Raw genomic sequence first — 17490 nt, forward strand, 5'->3', positions numbered from 1 at the left:
AATTGCTTAAACACCTCCACACTCCTTCAAGCTCTGCTCCACCTGGCTTGTTAATCTCCTTTTGTTCTTTTTTCCCCCTTACTATTGAACCTGTCTGTAATATTTGTCCTCCCTGCCTCCTTGGCCTTATTTTGGGGAATAGCTAGATGGTCTTCACAGTTTTGTTTTAAAATGTTTAAACTTCCATCTCCCGTGTTGTATTCTCTCTTCTATTACAATTCACTTTTTCTTACTTTTCAAAAGGTTGTTTACAAATCTCTCTTTCAATCATTCCAAATCAAAAAATTCAATCTATCTCTCCATACAGTTTCCTTCTGCCAAACCAGACTTAATCTGCTTAACAGAAACTTTCCTCCAATATGTCTTTGACTTCTTAACATCTCTTCCTGGTTACTCCCTTCTCCTGTATGATAGACCTGAGCCTCGTCGTGATGGCGGAGTTGCTCTCTTTGTCAAAAACTCTATTCCTCACTCTCCATACACTATTACAATGGGAATCCTCACTGAAATGATATACCATCACCGAATACAAGAAAGAGGCCTAGAGGCAGAACAGAAGGGATGTAAAAGAGGATGCTATGGAATGATAGACCACCTCCTACTAAATAAGCCATCCTTGAAAATTGCAATATCAGAGCAAGCCGGTATGCCAGACTATCGAAAGCTCGAGATATGTCCAGAAAGGAATTTAATTGGTCATAAACGATACCCACGGGGTGCATTTGCCACAAATCGACACTAGTGGTTGCATCTTGCACAATAAGAATGCAAACCTATAATGTGAATACGAATAATGGGTATTGTGTAAATACTAAATAATCATGGCTAGCACAACAATTAACATTTCAAATAAAGAAGATGCATAAAAGCAAATAAAACTAAAACTAGAACAGCACTCTTCGACGTCACGACGTCGACTGATATGCCTCCGCCCACATTATTACATCATTACAATACTTGTACCAAGTTTGATTTAAATCCATTCAGCTGTTCTCAAGTTATCACATTTTTACCTGACATGATATCTGACCGTTGACTTCTTGACCCCAAAATTTAATCAGTTAATGTTTACATCATTATACATACATCTACCAACTTTTAATGTAAATCCCTTCAGAAGTTCACAAGTTATCACATTTTTACCTGACAAGTCCTCTGTCCTCTGATCTTTGACCTTTGACCTCGGGACCCCTAAAATATAATCGGTTAATCTTTACATCATTATACATACCTGTACCAAGTTTGAATTGGATCACTTCAGCCGTTCTCAGGTTATAGACCTATTACAGACTTTGACCTCTTGACCCCAAAATCTAATCAGTACATCTGTACATCATTCTACATACAACAACAACAACATGCATTTTAAAGGCCATTCTCCCTACGAGAGCGGGGGTTAGCCTTGCGGTCCCCATGACGATCTTCTCCATTTTGCCCTATTTTCTGCATCTCTCCTTGTTAACCCCCTTGCCCGCATTTCTTCTTCCACCATCTTTAGCCAAGTCTTTCTCGGTCTTCCCCGTCCTCTACTTCCTTCTACATTCATTTCCATCACTCTTCTCAACCAGTCACTTTCATCCTTTCTCAACACATGACCAAACCATCTCAACCTGTTCCTCTTCACAGCATCAATCACAGGCTCTATTCCCATCATCTTTCGCAATTCATCATTTGTCTTCCTCTCTCTCAACGATACTCCACACATCTGTCGAACCATTCGCATTTCCACCCTTTCCAACCTTCGTTGCTGCTCTACGTTCATTACCCATGTCTTGCTCCCATAAATCATAACACTTCTCACACATGCAGCATACACCTTTCCCTTCAGCTTCAACGACACTCCCCTCATCATCAGCACGCCACTCAGTTCCCGAAACTCCTTCCATGCACATCTCACTCTAGCTGCTGTTGCCGAGTCTGATCCACCTTCTCCATTCAGCATGTCTCCGAGGTAGCAAAATGTTTTCACACCTTCCAGCTTCACGCCATCTCCAAGATCCAACTCAACATTTCCTCCATCTGCAGCTCCCTCTGTGCACACCTTACATTTGAATGTAGCTGCCACACTGGTTAATGACACTCTCAAACCACTACATTTTTGATGAACCCACTCGGCGCACATTGTACATTGAATGGAGTTCACTCCGACACCCTTCCTACACACAGCACAGGGCCACTTCCCAGTTCTTTCCAGAATGAGATTGAAGAGAGCCTGGAAGTTGGTTCCACAGATAGAGAATATCCGGAACCCCCATGAACTCGCTCAAAACCGTCCATACTCCTTCCCACATGGCCATTTAGGTCTCCTCCTACCACAACAACTTCCTCATCTTTCATATTTTCCATCAGCTTCTCTATTGCACACCAGAGCCTGACCTTCTCTTCATCGTTCCGACCAACCTGCGGAGCATATCCCGAGATGACGTTCACCAAGAGCTTTCCAATCATCATTTTCACCATCATCAATCTATCACTCACTCTAGTCACACTCACCACACTGTCTACAAACTCCTCAGAAAAGAGGACACCAATGCCATGCATGTCCTCCGGGCACCCTTGCCACACAAACCTGTATTTCTGTCCCTGCCTACCCTTCACCATTCTCACACCACTTCCCTTCCATCTCGTCTCTTGCACACAACAAATGTCCACTCTTCGTCTGACCAATACTTCCACCACTTCTCCTGATCTCCCTGTCATTGTCCCTACATTCCATGTCCCAAACCTCAGAAACCGATCTCCACTTTGGGCATCAGACGTTTCGTCGTCATCAATGGAGTAATTTCCACCCTTGCTTCGATCGGGTTCCCCACCTTGAGTTTTGATGAGAGGGAGTGGGGTCCCTCACGGGGTACTTCAGGCTGTACCCTGCCCATATGTAGTTGTCATTGTCATGGTTCTCTTTTTGAGGTAATGTTTTTCTGGCCAGATGCCCTTCCAGATGCCAACCATTTTAGTCGCGTCTTACGACACGCAGCGATACGGTGTACCTATTCTAAACTGGGGTACACACCGGTCGTTAAAAATCCGTGATGCTGGTTAAAAATCCGCGACGCTGGTTAAAAATCCGTGACGCTGGTTAAAAATCCGTGACGCTGGTTAAAAATCCGTGACGCTGGTTAAAAATCCGTGACGCTGGTTAAAAATCCGTGACGCTGGTTAAAAATCCGTGACGCTGGTTAAAAATCTGTGACGCTGGTTAAAAATCCGTGACGCTGGTTAAAAATCCGTGACGCTGGTTAAAAATCCGTGACGCTGGTTAAAAATCCGTGACGCTGGTTAAAAATCCGTGACGCTGGTTAAAAATCCGTGACGCTGGTTAAAAATCCGTGACGCTGGTTAAAAATCCGTGACGCTGGTTAAAAATCCGTGACGCTGGTTAAAAATCCGTGACGCTGGTTAAAAATCCGTGGCGCTGGTTAAAAATCCGTGACGCTGGTTAAAAATCCGTGACGCTGGTTAAAAATCCGTGACGCTGGTTAAAAATCCGTGACGCTGGTTAAAAATCCGTGACGCTGGTTAAAAATCCGTGACGCTGGTTAAAAATCCGTGACGCTGGTTAAAAATCCGTGACGCTGGTTAAAAATCCGTGACGCTGGTTAAATATCCGTGACGCTGGTTAAAAATCCGTGACGCTGGTTAAAAATCCGTGACGATGGTTAAAAATCCGTGACGCTGGTTAAAAATCCGTGACGCTGGTTAAAAATCCGTGACGCTGGTTAAAAATCCGTGACGCTGGTTAAAAACTGTGAGACTGGTTTAAAACGACACATTTCCTTGTGCCATAGGAAATAAGTTATTTTTGTTGTTTTTTTGTTTGAAATCTTTGTTGTGAGAAAAAATCGTGCAATATAACATAAAAGGGTAGACTCTCGTACAACATAAAAACACTATGGAAAAGTTTTTCATTTCTTATTGAAAAGGAAGAAAGTTTTTTTTTTTTTTTTTTTTTTTTTTTTTTTTTTTTTTTTTTTTTTTTTTTTTGTATACTGAATCGAGGCTCGTGAAAGAGCTAACATTTACTTCACAAACAAATCAACCAGACAAACAAAATATATAAAAAGCGGGAGCGGAAAACAAGAAGGGGAGAGAAGGTGAAGCACACAAACACAACATTTGAGAGCAGGGAGATGTGTGGAAGGGAGAGGGCTTGGGGGGAGGAGGCATGGGAAGGGGGGGGGGGGGGGTGGAGGGAGAAGTATAAAACACAAGGACACCAATGACTTCCAGGACAGAAGTTGGTATTTCAAAAAAGTGGAATTGGGGTGAAATTAGCGGGGGTAGAAAAGATCAAGGTTTTGGATGGGGGAAGATAAGAGATGGTGGTGAACAGCTGTTTTAAAGACCTGGAGGGTGGAGTGGGATTGAAGAGAGTGAGGGAGTTTGTTCCAGAGGCGGGAGAAAAGAGGAATGAAGGAGTGAAGGTGAGCAGAGAGTCTTGATTTTGGCAGTTTGACCATAAGAGGGTTGCAGGCAGATCTTGTGCGACCTGTAGGAATATTTGCGGGACAGAGCCCAGAGAGAGCTGGGGGGGCAAGGCCAGAGAGGAGTCGGTAGAAGATGGAAAGACCACCAACCTGCCTGCGGTGAGTGAGTGAGAGGCCCTTGGAATTAGCTTCATCGCGGGAGATTCCAATGATTCTGAATGCTTTGGTTTCAACAGCGTGAAGACGAGCTAGGTGTGAGGCAGGAGCACCAGCCCAGAGGGGAGAGCAGTATTCCATTGAGCTGCGGATGAAAGCCTTGTATGTGGTGAGGAGCTCAGGTGTGCCAAGGAAGGACTTCGCACGACGGAGGATGCCCAGTCGGCGACTGGCTTTGGAGGCCAGATTTGAAATGTGGTTTTCCCAGGAAAGATCATGGCAGATAGTGAGACCCAAAAGCTTGAGTGACAGAACTTCTTGGAGAGGATTATTCAGAAAGTGGATGGGAGGGTTGTCCAGTCGGTCTTTTCGGAGAGACATCGTAAGAGTGTGAGATTTGTCAGGATTGAAAGACATGTTCCACTTGTTTGCCCAGTCTGTGATTTTGTCCAGGTCTGCAGAGAGTGAGGAGGCAGCAGACTGCCGATCTGAGGGATGAAGAATGGAGCGACAGAGAGTAGAGTCATCAGCAAAGAGATACAGAGGATTTTCAAGAGAGTCAGAGAGATCATTGATGAAGACCAGAAAAAGGACAGGGCCTAGAACACTGCCTTGTGGAACTCCAGCCTGAACAGGAAGAGGAGATGAGAGAAACCCATTCAGGGCCACACGTTGACTACGACTAGAGAGGAAGTCCGCCAGCCATGCGTGGAGATTTCCATGGATACCAAAAGAGGAGAGTTTGGTGAGCAGAGCGGGGTGCCAGACCGTATCAAAGGCACGTGATATGTCAAGGGAGACTGCTCTAATTTCCTGTTTGGCATTGAGGACCTCCATCCATTGTTGAGAAAGCAGAAGCAGCATGTCCAGAGTAGAGTGTCCAGGTCTGAAACCAAATTGATGATCAGAGATCAAGCCATTGGAGAAGAGGAAAGATTTCATATCTGAAGCAAGCAAGTTTAAAGCATAAATAAGTTGAAAAACTTTTGTTTTAAAGTCAGTAATTGGAGTTAGTAACAAAGTTATACTTACCAAACTGCCAACTAATGGTTGGATGTTTTTCTTTCTCAGGACAAATTGAGAAGCAGCAAGTGGATGGAGAATCCTCTCTGACCGCAAATGTCAAGGCAAATGATGAAAATACCCAAGAGGTTCTCAATGCCATTTTTACTGGCACAAAACGACAAAAGAATGATGCTAAACCTCCTTCTGGACAAAAAAAGAAAGTTCAAACACCAAGTGATTGGCTCTGTTTTAGCAGTCCAACAGCTTTGCCAGTTGCTTCTGATTCTCTGGATACATCCGCAAATATAATTTGGAATCGGAATACTTCATCTGTCAGCAATAATAGAAAAGGAGGAGACGATCCTGATTTTCATCGAAAATGTCATACCAAGCTGCAGTTTGAAGAAGATTCAGTTAGCAATCACGAGCCATATTCATCGAGAAATGTTGGTGATATGTCTGGTTGCTGGCTGCTTGATGATGCCCTTGGCACCACATTTTCCAAAGGTGGTATTACGGTAAAAACGGATTGTATACAAGTGTTAAACAAGAAAGAGAATAGTATTGATCTCTGCAGAGCTAATGGCACCTTAGAGGATTCAGAAATGAAAATCAGAGATGAAAAGGTAGGAATTGAACAAGCAACGCAGGTGGGTGATATGACTATTGACACTATTCCACATGGTTGTGAATTAGATGATAGTATAAAAAAGCATGATGCAATACCGTGCTTTGAGGATTTGCCTTTGCCTGCGATAACAACACACGAAAAAAAAAAGGAACATTTGAGCAATAATTATTTGGATGGCACTTCTGAGATCTTGCTTAAAGTAGAAACAACACTGAGAAATGGATCCAACTCCATTTGTGATGCTCGTTCTGAAATAAAGAAAACGTTCAACAATGTACTTTTCAGGCGATCTGTAATTAATGACGCAAGTGAAAAAGTTGTTGATAATTTACATGGTCTTGATCAACAAAGTGAATTAGAATTAGAATCCAATGTTTGTTATTCTGACACAAAATTACACGATTCAAAAATACCTCCTGATCATGTGATTGAACAATTGAAAGATCAAGAGGACATTTTTGGAGAAAATAATTTGCCATCTGACATAGAACCTCTCAGTGAGCAGGATGGACTGTCTGTGCATTGTGCTGTTGAACAATCCGCCGATGTCAAAATCGTCAACCAGGAAAGAGAGGTGGAACCAAACTTGAAACTTGTAACATCAGATGCCAGTGTACAGTTGAAAGCTGATGCAGAGAAGACAATTGAACAATTTGCTGAGGTCTCTTCCTTACATCCAAACACCATTTCTGCTGTGTTGTCTTTGGGAAAGCGAAAAAGAAAATTTCAATACAACATTCAATCCTTGGCAACTGTTGTTAGTTCACCCTGTGTGTTGAACACAAACTGCAGTTTTGTGGACTCCTCAATGGCAAGCAAAAGTACTCACCAGGATGCACATAGCCCTTCTATTGAAAATGCTGCACACTCAGGTACTCTTGATGATGTAAATCTCATGAATATTTTACATTGTCAATGCATTGATATTCCGTTTCATTTTTTGTCATTGATCAAACTCTGGTTTCCGGTTTGTCCGCAAGTGCATTCGATTTTCTTAGCAATGTGAAGAAAACTTCAAAAGCTAAGAATACTGGATGGATTTGTTCTGTGAATTGGAATGTGAATTGTGAATCTGTTCCCATGTCTTATCCGCTCTAAGTTGGTCCTGTTTGCTGGACCACAGAATGGATCAGCCTGCAATATACAGTGCGTATCAAAAAAAAAGGTAATCCGAATTCAAGGGGTTGATATGCAAAGGTTATTTCGTTTGACAATTTACATGTGGTTTACCAATTATGAGGAGATCCTCAGCTTTCCATTGATGCCTTTCATGCATCATTGCTGTCACACATGACCGAGTACATGTTCATTGAAAATGACAAGTTCAAATCGCATTTTTACAAGTTTGGCTAATCGGTGCAAGACAGTTTTAAATGGACGCATTACTTGTCGACTGCCAAGTTGATTATGTAAAATTGTTAAGCTGGTCTGGTAATCGCCGGTTGCGTCATCCTTTGTTTAAGATGGGTATTTACGATGGGCCTACAGTGTATGGGTTTAGAGGCAGTCTGAGTTATTGAAAAGATGGTTCAACTTACGATTGAACAGCAGACCTTCGTGGTTACAACCTTTCACCAAACTGGAAGTTTGCAGCGAACTCGTGATGCGTTCAGGGAACGTTTCCCAGAACGGGAGCCTCCAGCAGCCAAAACCATATGGGCGTATGTTAGAAAATACCAAGAGCATGGCACTACCCTCAACCGCAACAAGGAGAATTCTGGGAGGAGGCGCACTGGGCGATCGGAAATGAACATTGCAGCAGTAAGGCAGCAAGTTTTGGAGCATCCTAGGGATACCAGTGCAAGACAAAATGGGACGGGATTGCCTTTGGCAATATTCAACCGAATCACAAGACTGGACCTCCACCAACATCCATATCGGATTCACATCCAGCATCAACTTACGCCAGGGGATTTTGCCAGGAGGCTGGTGCTTGCCGGATGGTTGATAGCACGTTGCGAAGCAGATGTCAATTTCCTGCGGTATCTCATTATCGGCGACGAAGCTGCTTTCGCCATTGTTACGGATTCGTCACTTCCGCTGTTGTGGTTTTCACCCACTTGACATGTTTCTGATATCGTGTATTATTATGGTTCTCAAAAGGTTTAGTATTCCGGAACAGCTATCTAAAGTTAAAAAGGTTAACGTAAAATGATACAGGAAACCGACTCGGAAGAAAAAGGCGGTGAAGATGAGGAAGGCGTGAGGACAGTGAAAAGACGTGTCTTGAAGCTCCGTAGGGAGCGTGGTTGAACGACCGTCGCGAGTGAACTTTGAGTCCGTGAAAGGAATCGTGCGATTGGTGTTATCGCTGGAGGAGTGGAAAAGCCTGCGAAGTCGGGTACAGGCGTGAGGTTCCGGAGAATCCTCGCCTAGAGGCTTTGGGCTCGAGCAAGAGCCGGCCGCCATTTTGGACCCTCGCGCGTCGTTCACTGGAAAAGGCTTCTGCCACGTCCGCTGGTCTCACCCTCCGGTAGTCTGCCGGGGCTGAGTGTGCACTAAAGCGGCGTCTGAAGATTGCACTGTGGTTCGCTGATTGAATGGTGCATGTGCACGTCTGGATCGTATCTTTGGGAGTTCCCTTTCCACTTCCCGTTTGCTGTTGGTGTGGATCACGTGACAGTGCACGCCTTGCCTACCCCTCCTTACTCGCCATCGCCCCGTCGCCTCATCTCCGTTGAGTTATAGAGGCATTGAGGGGTTTTTGCTCCAGTCACCGGGAACGCAGTGAGTTATGTGACTTAGTGGTGGTACCATCCTAAGATATATTGATTGTCTGGATTTGCTATCATTATTGGTAATGTTATTCTTGTGGTTTTTAATATATTATTGGTTTGTTTATACCCATTGGTGTGGTTTCCTTATTGACTGCGACACGGAATGATATATATTTTTCTGCCGTGACTCCTCCCGGAGTTCAGAGGTATACTGAGACCATGAGATCGGGGAGGAACACGTAACACCATGGACGACATGGTCAATACCCATAATGTTCTTGAATATGCACCGACAGGACAACCCCCAGAATTTAATTTTGACACCAACATGAATCGACAAAAGTGGACTGTTTGGTTGGGACTTTGTGGAAGTGGTCAGGTGATCGGACCATTTTTCTTTCAAAGGAATGTCAATGGTAACAGGTATCTGCAGATGATCAATGATGAAGTTTTACCGCAGCTGCAGGAGAACTTTGAGCGACAGGTTCGTGGTGCCTTCAGATATCTCTGGTGGGCCCAAGATGGTGCCCAAGCACATCGTCTTATCGCTGTCCGAGATCGACTGAGGGAAGTCTTTGGAGACCGAGTCATCGCCCTCAACGATACAGTGGAATGGCCGCCAAGATCACCTGACCTCACACCATGTGATTATTTCCTTTGGGGACATTTAAAGAACAAGGTGTTCGTAACTCCTCCCCGTGATCTTGACGAATTGCAGGGCCGTATTCGACATGAAGTGGATGCTTTGCGCAATGACCCAGCTATAGTGAGACGAGCAGTTCAGGGCATGCTCCGGCGCTGTGAGCTTTGTGTTGAAAGGGGAGGTGGACATGTTGAAGGTGTGGGTGCATAAAGGCCAATCATTCCTGAGAAAAGTTCACATCTGACGTTAATTTTGCACCAATAATCCTGACTTGCATCGATTAGCCAAACTTGTAAAAATGCGATTTGAACTTGTCATTTTCAATGAACATGTACTCGGTCATGTGTGACAGCAATGATGCATGGAAGGTATCAATGGAAAGCTGAGGATCTCCTCTTAATTAGTAAACCACAGGTAAATAGTCAAAATAAATAACGTTTCCATATTAACCCCTTGAATTCGGATTATCCTTTTTTGATACGCACTGTAATACAAGGAACAGCATGAATAGAAGGGGAAATACCAACAACAGGGCCGAGAGAGAAAATAGACGGAGACAGACAAACTAGGGTTGTGAGGGGTATTGGAGAACGCCGGGGGTGGATGCAGAAGCGAAAATTGGGGTTGAGGAGTCGGGGTGGTTTAACTTGTGTCCAAAAGATCATGCTTTTCGAGTGTCACCAGAGAGGATAGCAGTACTCCATTAAGCTGTGGATGAAAACCTTGCAGGTAGGTCGTGGTAAAACGAGAGATCATAGGCGCCCTTTATACGCCTCCTTTTCCCCGTGAACTCTGCTCCCTTCCCCATTCACTTATATATAAATGAAGGACGGCTTCTTGCCTTAAACCAAAACCATCCCTCCTTTTCCCATAGCCCCACCCTTTTTTCCATTCGCTTGTTAAAATTTTTTTCCCTTGTTCTTCCACAAAAATAATCTTCCACATAAAGAATTCTGTGCATATGTTCTAACATCTAAATACCTTGGTATTTGCATTGTGTCTGTGTGTATATATATATATATATATATATATATATATATATATATATATATATATATATATATATATATATATATGTATATATATATATATATGTATATATATATATATATGTATATATATATATATATGTATATATATATATATATATATATGTATATATATATATATATGTATATATATATATATATGTATATATATATATATATGTATATATATATATATATGTATATATATATATATATGTATATATATATATATATATGTATACTGTATATATGTATATATATTGTTGTGGATATGAGGACTGTATATATATTTTTTTATTGTGTGCTGTATGATTATTATTATTGTTGTTGTGCTGTGCCTCCTGCCTCCGGAGCTGTGTAAGATCAAAAGGGCGTCCCATAGTCCACAAGCATACACGTCAGCCAATCATAGGATATTCATGTTCGATAGTTATATCTTATTCTGTGTTTTAAGATAAGGCTGTGTCTCCCATTAATTGAAATACTCCATTGCACCAGTGAGAGAGAATAGATCCCCTTCCATTCCCATCCCCAAAAATCCCCATTTCCTTCACATCCCCCCTTTCGTGATTGCCGACCCTCGATTGCCATATTACATCCCCTCTCGTCATTGCTGAGCCTCGATTCCCAATCACCTCCCCTCCAATAACCGCCATTGACCACGAGGCTCGAGTCAGGGAAGAAAGGCGTGTCTCCACCTCGTCAGAGGAGGGGAGGGGCGCGCCCGCCCGTCGTCGTCCGGGGCGGAGCCCGAGGGTCGTGCGACCAGCCAGGGCCGAGGTGAGCGCCCCGATGGGCGTGTCCAAAGCGCCGGGGGCGTGATCGCTGGGGGGCGCTATAAAAGGGCGCAACCGGAAGTGGAGAGGAGAGAAGAAGAAAGAGAGATGCACTCTGGGTTGGAAAAAGAAGGGTTGTGAAGAGAGGAGGAGTTGGTTGCAAGGAGTTGGTCACAGTCGGTTGCCAGAGAGAGGAGTCGGTGGTGAGAAGTGAGAGAAGCAAGAAAGAGTTGAGGGTTGAGGGTTGAGGGACCAGACCAGTGAGACAAGTCCTGGGAACGCAGCGGACGGAGGCCGCCGCAGCCGCGCCACCCCACCGCCAAAGGGGGCCTGAACGGCGGTTCGGAGCAGGGCCGAAACGGAACGGCGGCTGCTGAACGCGCCGGTTGTGCTGCAAGACCCCCCCTTGGACCTTTCCTCTCCCGCCAGCCATCCACCTTCTGCCATCCCTGGCATTCCCCGTGTGAGTCGTCTTTGTTTGTTCTGTCCTGGGTAATAAGTTAAGTCTGTAGATAAGCTAAATTTGCACTGTGTCACCTGCGTCTTGTACTTGTAAATAAACTGAATTGCTTTTTGTTGCTTGTGTGTAAATAGTAGAAATAAATTCAGTGGTAGTATTTCAAACCTTTTTTTGTCTCCGTTTTCCTCTTGCATTGCGTCGCTTTTGTCTTTTCCCTCATTGAGCAGCTAGGGTGCGATACAACCAACGTTCGGGTGGAATCGGGTGAGTTTTGTTAGGTCGCGGTTTTAAACCACCGCTCGGTCTATAACATCCTAACCGCGATCTATAACAATTGGTTGTCAGGAGTTGGATTCGAACCTGGGACTAAATTTATTTAGCCCAAATTTTGGAACACCAATTGTACTATTAGAATAACAATTGGTGTCGGGGAGTGAGATCGACCCGGAGCGCGCTTCACGCGCTCAAAATTATAAAGTACGAAATTTGTTTTGTTTTAAAGGAAGAGCCCGAATTTTGAAATCGCGCCATGGCTGTCCAAGGCGACGGGATGCCGGTGGGAGAGATAGAGGGGTTAGAAGTAACCCAGGACTTCGGGGAAGAAAGGGAGGAGGAAAATGGCAATGTGGTTGCGGGAATTTCAGGTGCACAAAATGGCGCTCTAGCGCACGTGATTACAGCGGCGCCACATTTAGCCACGCCCATGGTCGCGGTAGTCGAACCGGAGATGCCAATGGATTTGAACCTTTTTTTTATACAAATGAAGGCCCTTATGGCCCAGAATAGTGAGCGATTGGAGGGCCGGATGGATGCTCAGAGTGAGCAATTGGGGGTAATGGGGAACCGGATGGATGCTCAGAGTGAGCAATTGGGGGTAATGGGGAACCAAATGGGGGTAATGGGAAACGAAATGGGGGTAATGAGGGACGAAGCGAGGGGTACCGGTGAGAAGTTAGACAATAATTTTGAGGGGTTAGACAACGGGATAAAAGAGGTGAGAAATGGGTTAACGGGGGTGGAAAATAGAATGGCTGCCCAGGAGAATCAGTTAGAGGGGGTGAAAAATGGGTTAATGGGGTTAGAAAATAGGATGGAGGACAAATTGCGGGAAATAGGGGAACAATCCGCCCGGGAAATCGAACAGATGGGGAACCAGATGGAGGAAATACGACGAGGGGTGAGTGAGGAGGTCTCGGGGCTACGCGAGGAGGTAAAGCGAGGCGAAAAGCGTATAGAGAAAGAGGTGAGAAATAATACGGCTAAGTTACAAGGGGGAATAGAAGATCTGACGGAGGAGGTGGAGCAGCTGACAGAGGGACAAACTAAATTAGTGGAGCAGGTTCAAAGGAACACTGCAGTACTCGGAGGGTTAAAGGCGACACAAAAAGAAATTAAAAACGAATTAATAGCGACGCAGAGGCAATGTCAGATGGTACGGGAGGAACTGACAATGAGGGTGGAGGAGGTGACAGAGATAATGGAGACAAAGGACCGGCAGGTGAGGATGCACATAGAGACGGTCACGGTAGCCTTAGAGGACGAACTTGAGGGGACGCACCGAGAAATAAAAGAGGTTAAACAAAAACTAGAGGAAGTGGGAGAAGAGGTGAGTGAAATTAAGAAGGGACGGACAGAAACTAAGAGGGAGATAAAGGAGGAAGTCATGGAATATGTACAAGGTCTGTGTTCAAATCATGATGTGATGCTCACTAACCAAATAAAAAGTTTGCAGGTGGCAGAGGAGGTGCGACGAGGTACGGAGGTGAGTGGCAATGTACATGATGTGAGGGGAGATTCAGTCGGCTTGGGGATTGGTTTGGATCCGGGTGTTCGTGAAAGGCCGTTGGTGAGGTGTGTGACAGGACAGGTGTGCGAAAAAAGAGGTGTGCGAGAATGTCCGACCATGGGGTGTGTGAGGAAAAAGTGCACGCCGAGGAGTGAGTGTACCGTCAAGAGTGAGTTGGTCGAAGCGCGTGTGCGAGGGAGCACAGGGAAGCGCGGTGTGGTGAGTGTTACGGAGGAAGTAACGAAAATGTGTGCGCGGGAGGATGCGCGAGAAAGGTGTGTAACGGACGGGTGCATGGGGAAAGCGCATGCTGTCAAGAGTAAGGGAGAATGCATGCCTGTGGTGAGTGTTACGGAGGAAGTAACGAAGAAGTGTGCGCGGGAGGATGCGCGAGAAAGGTGTGTAACGGACGGGTGCATGGGGAAAGCGCATGCTGTCAAGAGTAAGGGTGAGTGCGCGACCGAGAGTGGAGGTGAGAGTAGTGAGAGTGACAAGGAGAGTGAGCTGGTTGTGACAGGTGAGCGAGGATGTACACATGGAATAGAAGGATGCACACCTGGAATGGTAGAGCGTGAGTGGGAATGCACGCTGGAATTGGTAGTGAGACACGTGGTTGGGTGTGCGGGTGAGAGCACACCTGTGATTGTCACAAAGGAGGTGACCGAGACAGGGGCGCGAAGAGGTGTATTGGTGAGGTGTGCGAGCGACGAATGTGTGCCAAGGTGTTCGGTGGTCAGGTTTGTGACCAAGTCGGTGAGCGGAATGAGTGTACCGAGGTGTGTAAGGAAAGGTACGAGGAGAATGGGAACGGCTGCATGTATGAGCACGAAAGGGGTAGCGTATGCATGTAAGCCTGCAGGTGAGGCGTCGACGATAACCGGGTTAAAGGTTAGGTCGACTTTTAGCCGAATCGGGCCCTCGGTGCGTGCCGGGCTTCGCGTGCCGCGAGAACCAGCGGAGATCCGAGCCACGGCGGGTTCGAAAGGACCGCCGTGCGCGATCCACGCTGGGCCTCGCGTGGAGCGGCCGCGTCCGGGCTCCACTAGGCGGAGCGGGCCGCCCGATAGGAAGGGTCGTCATGGCGACCACTTTCTATTGAGACGTGCCGGCAGGTCGAGATCGGGACATTGGATGGCTCCACGCCGAGGTGGTGCATGGGATCTCGGCCCGGGTAAGCCTCCGTCCCTGCCCCGAATGCGGGACGTATCCAGCCGCTGGCACAAAAGAACCCGCGTTCATTGCTCGGCTGTACGAAGCCGGGCTGTAGATGTGAATTGGCGCACCGAGAGGACCTAATAAGTAGACGGGTGATGGTGATAGTGATAGTAGTGATTTGATACAAAATTTAGAAAAGTGAATAGAATTGGCAGTAAATGGAAAATTTTTGAATTGTTGGATTTGGACGAGCGAAATTGGTAGTGAGAGACCCCCGATGTGGTGGGATGGCAAATCCACCATCCCTCACAGGTGGGGCAAATGCGCAATAGCTTATGGGGTGTATGGCAGTGAAAACTAGCCCGGGTGGGTTAGGTTATATTGATAGGGCCCTAGAAGATGACATTAGGTGACGTTAAGGTTTAGTTAGTGACTGATACCTGTAGTGGGGACGCAGGTAGATTAGTATGGATGATAATGACGTGGGAGCGCAATAGTTTAAAGGGACGACTGGGAAGCGCAAGTTTCAGAGGGGAGAAGTTAGCTGAGATGATGCCGTGTGTGTGAGGATTGAACAGGTGAGAATTGAACAGGTGTGATTGCACAGGTGTGCAACTGAACAGGTGAATGGAGCAGTGTGTGAGTGAGTGAGGGTGATGTGTGTTGTGTTGACCAAATGGTCCAGGAAGAGGAGGAGGGTGCAGGTGGCACCAGGTGAGATTGCACAGGTGTGCAACGACAGGTGAATGAAAGACAGGTGTATGGAATAAATGGTATGGAGTATTGGAATGGATGGTCGTGGAGTGAGTATGGTGGAAATTGTGGAGTGGAGGGGATGGTGCGAAGGTGTGAATGGGGGAAGAGTGGACCCCCATCAAGGATACCCGGGGCGGGTAGTGTAAGTGTTAGGTAGAGGGTACAGGTAAATTGTGGTTTGGATATTGGCATCTGTGGTGCGAGGTGAAAGAATGGTATTTGGATGGGTGCATTAGTGTTGTGGAAATGGCTGGGCGTGTAGCCTGTTAGTGTGTGTAGTTGGTTTGGGCACTCCACCACTGTAAGGATGTCGGCCAGGTGAGGCCGCAGGTGGGCTCTGGGAGCCGGTAGTAGTTGTTGTGGATGGGGCCCGAGGATCCGGAGGACGGACCCGGGTAGCCCAGTGCCAGAGGGCACCATGGGGTGACAGAGCCAGGAGAGGGGCTGCCCCCAGTTAGATAGGTTAGGGTGAGGAGCTAGGTAAGCTCGGGTGGCAACTACAGTGGTGGAGGTGTGCAGGTGGGTAGACCTGTTGGGAGAGCTACACGTCGTGGCCCAGAAATTGTGCGAGGGCACCGGGAGATGAATCGGGGGAGTGAGACCCCAAATTGAAGAGCACCACAGTTTGGCCAATGGGAATTGGTTTTTAGAACCCATAGTGTAAGAGGGCCAATGGTTTGGCAGGAGAAAGACCCCGGGTAGTGTAAAGTGTGTTAAAGTCATTTAGAAAATAGTTAGGATGAAGGATCTCCTCGCACCATCTGCATCCACTCACCTGAGGTGACAGGTACTCCACACCATGCCATGTTTTGATTATTTTTTATGATGCAAATGTTTGGATTGTGAGACGCATCATGACGTGGGTGTGACATTGTGCTTTGATGTTCCATCTCTGCCTCCTTATGAGGATTGATGATGAATTGATGATGGCAAATTTTTGAAGTAGAGGGATTGTGGAGACGAATTTGATATAGGGGAAATATGGGGAAGACGTGACAGTAGTGACGAATTGGTAATGTGTAGGTTTTGTACATATGGGGTAAGGGCAAGGGTGGGCTAGGTAACAGGGGGGTGACGTACGGTAGGGACGAGCTTTCTCACTTCGCCCTCCGTACGCATTTCGCCTTGCATTGCCTTTTTGATGTGTACCCTTGAGACCTTACCCCTCGCTCATCTGTCTTGTCCCCCCTTTTTGTCTCCCACATGAGGACCTGAGCGCCGTTGGGCGCCGAGGGGAGCGTGCGTGGGTCGGCCATTGTGCGCCCGAAATTCCCAGAACCAGCTGTCTGCATCGATGCACCACATTATGGACCACATGTCAGTGGCCGAGCACCACTTATGGACCCCATGGGTTGGGGCAAGGCCCCTCTGCTGGAACCGGCCATGAGGGCCCGAAATCTTGCTGGCGGACCTTGGCCACAGGGCACCGATGCCCCACAGGTGAACCACACGTAGTCGGCCCTGTGGGCCATAAATAAAGATAAATAAAATGGACACGTTTGAGCAAGCTTTATTACAAACAGGCCGCCAGTAAGCAAAGCAAATGAAAATGACAACAACTGGAAGAAATAATGATAACCAGCAGAGGGAGCCGAAGAGCAAGAGACACCTGCAGGGTTGGGTTTGTTGGTTTTATTTTATTCATTGAACAGTGGTGACTGCACTGATTGGTGCTTGAGGGTGTGTTGGTGCGTTATAGGTGCTTTTATGGTGCATTGATGCAGAGCAGACTGTCTCCCCCCCAGAAAGAACAATTACAGGTCCTGGGTTAGTTTTGTAAATAAAAATAGCGTCAGTGTAAATAATGCTCCCCACCGTCAGTGTTTAGTTTGAAGACCATTCCGCAATTCGGTTAACTGTGGGCATAAGTCTGTTAGGTAGGGTGCAATGGAGCAGCGGGACACATTTATTTATGTTTTAAAACTGTCGCACTCAGGGTCAGGTTAAAAG

General features: G+C 46.2%; 1 protein-coding gene across 3 annotated transcripts in view; it reads left to right on the forward strand.

The window, feature by feature from the left end:
- Positions 1-17490, forward strand: part of BRCA2 (BRCA2 DNA repair associated) — a 165166-nt gene that overhangs the window by 27673 nt on the left and 120003 nt on the right. For all 3 annotated transcript variants that reach the window (XM_068133413.2, XM_078766408.1, XM_078766409.1), the window contains exon 6: positions 5655-7091. In XM_068133413.2, coding sequence (XP_067989514.2) covers positions 5655-7091 — 1437 coding nt within the window. The remainder of the gene's footprint in view (positions 1-5654; positions 7092-17490) is intronic.

Source organism: Myxine glutinosa, chromosome 12, assembly GCF_964187855.1.
Source record: "Myxine glutinosa chromosome 12, kmMyxGlut1.1, whole genome shotgun sequence".
NCBI classification, from domain to species: domain Eukaryota; kingdom Metazoa; phylum Chordata; class Myxini; order Myxiniformes; family Myxinidae; genus Myxine; species Myxine glutinosa.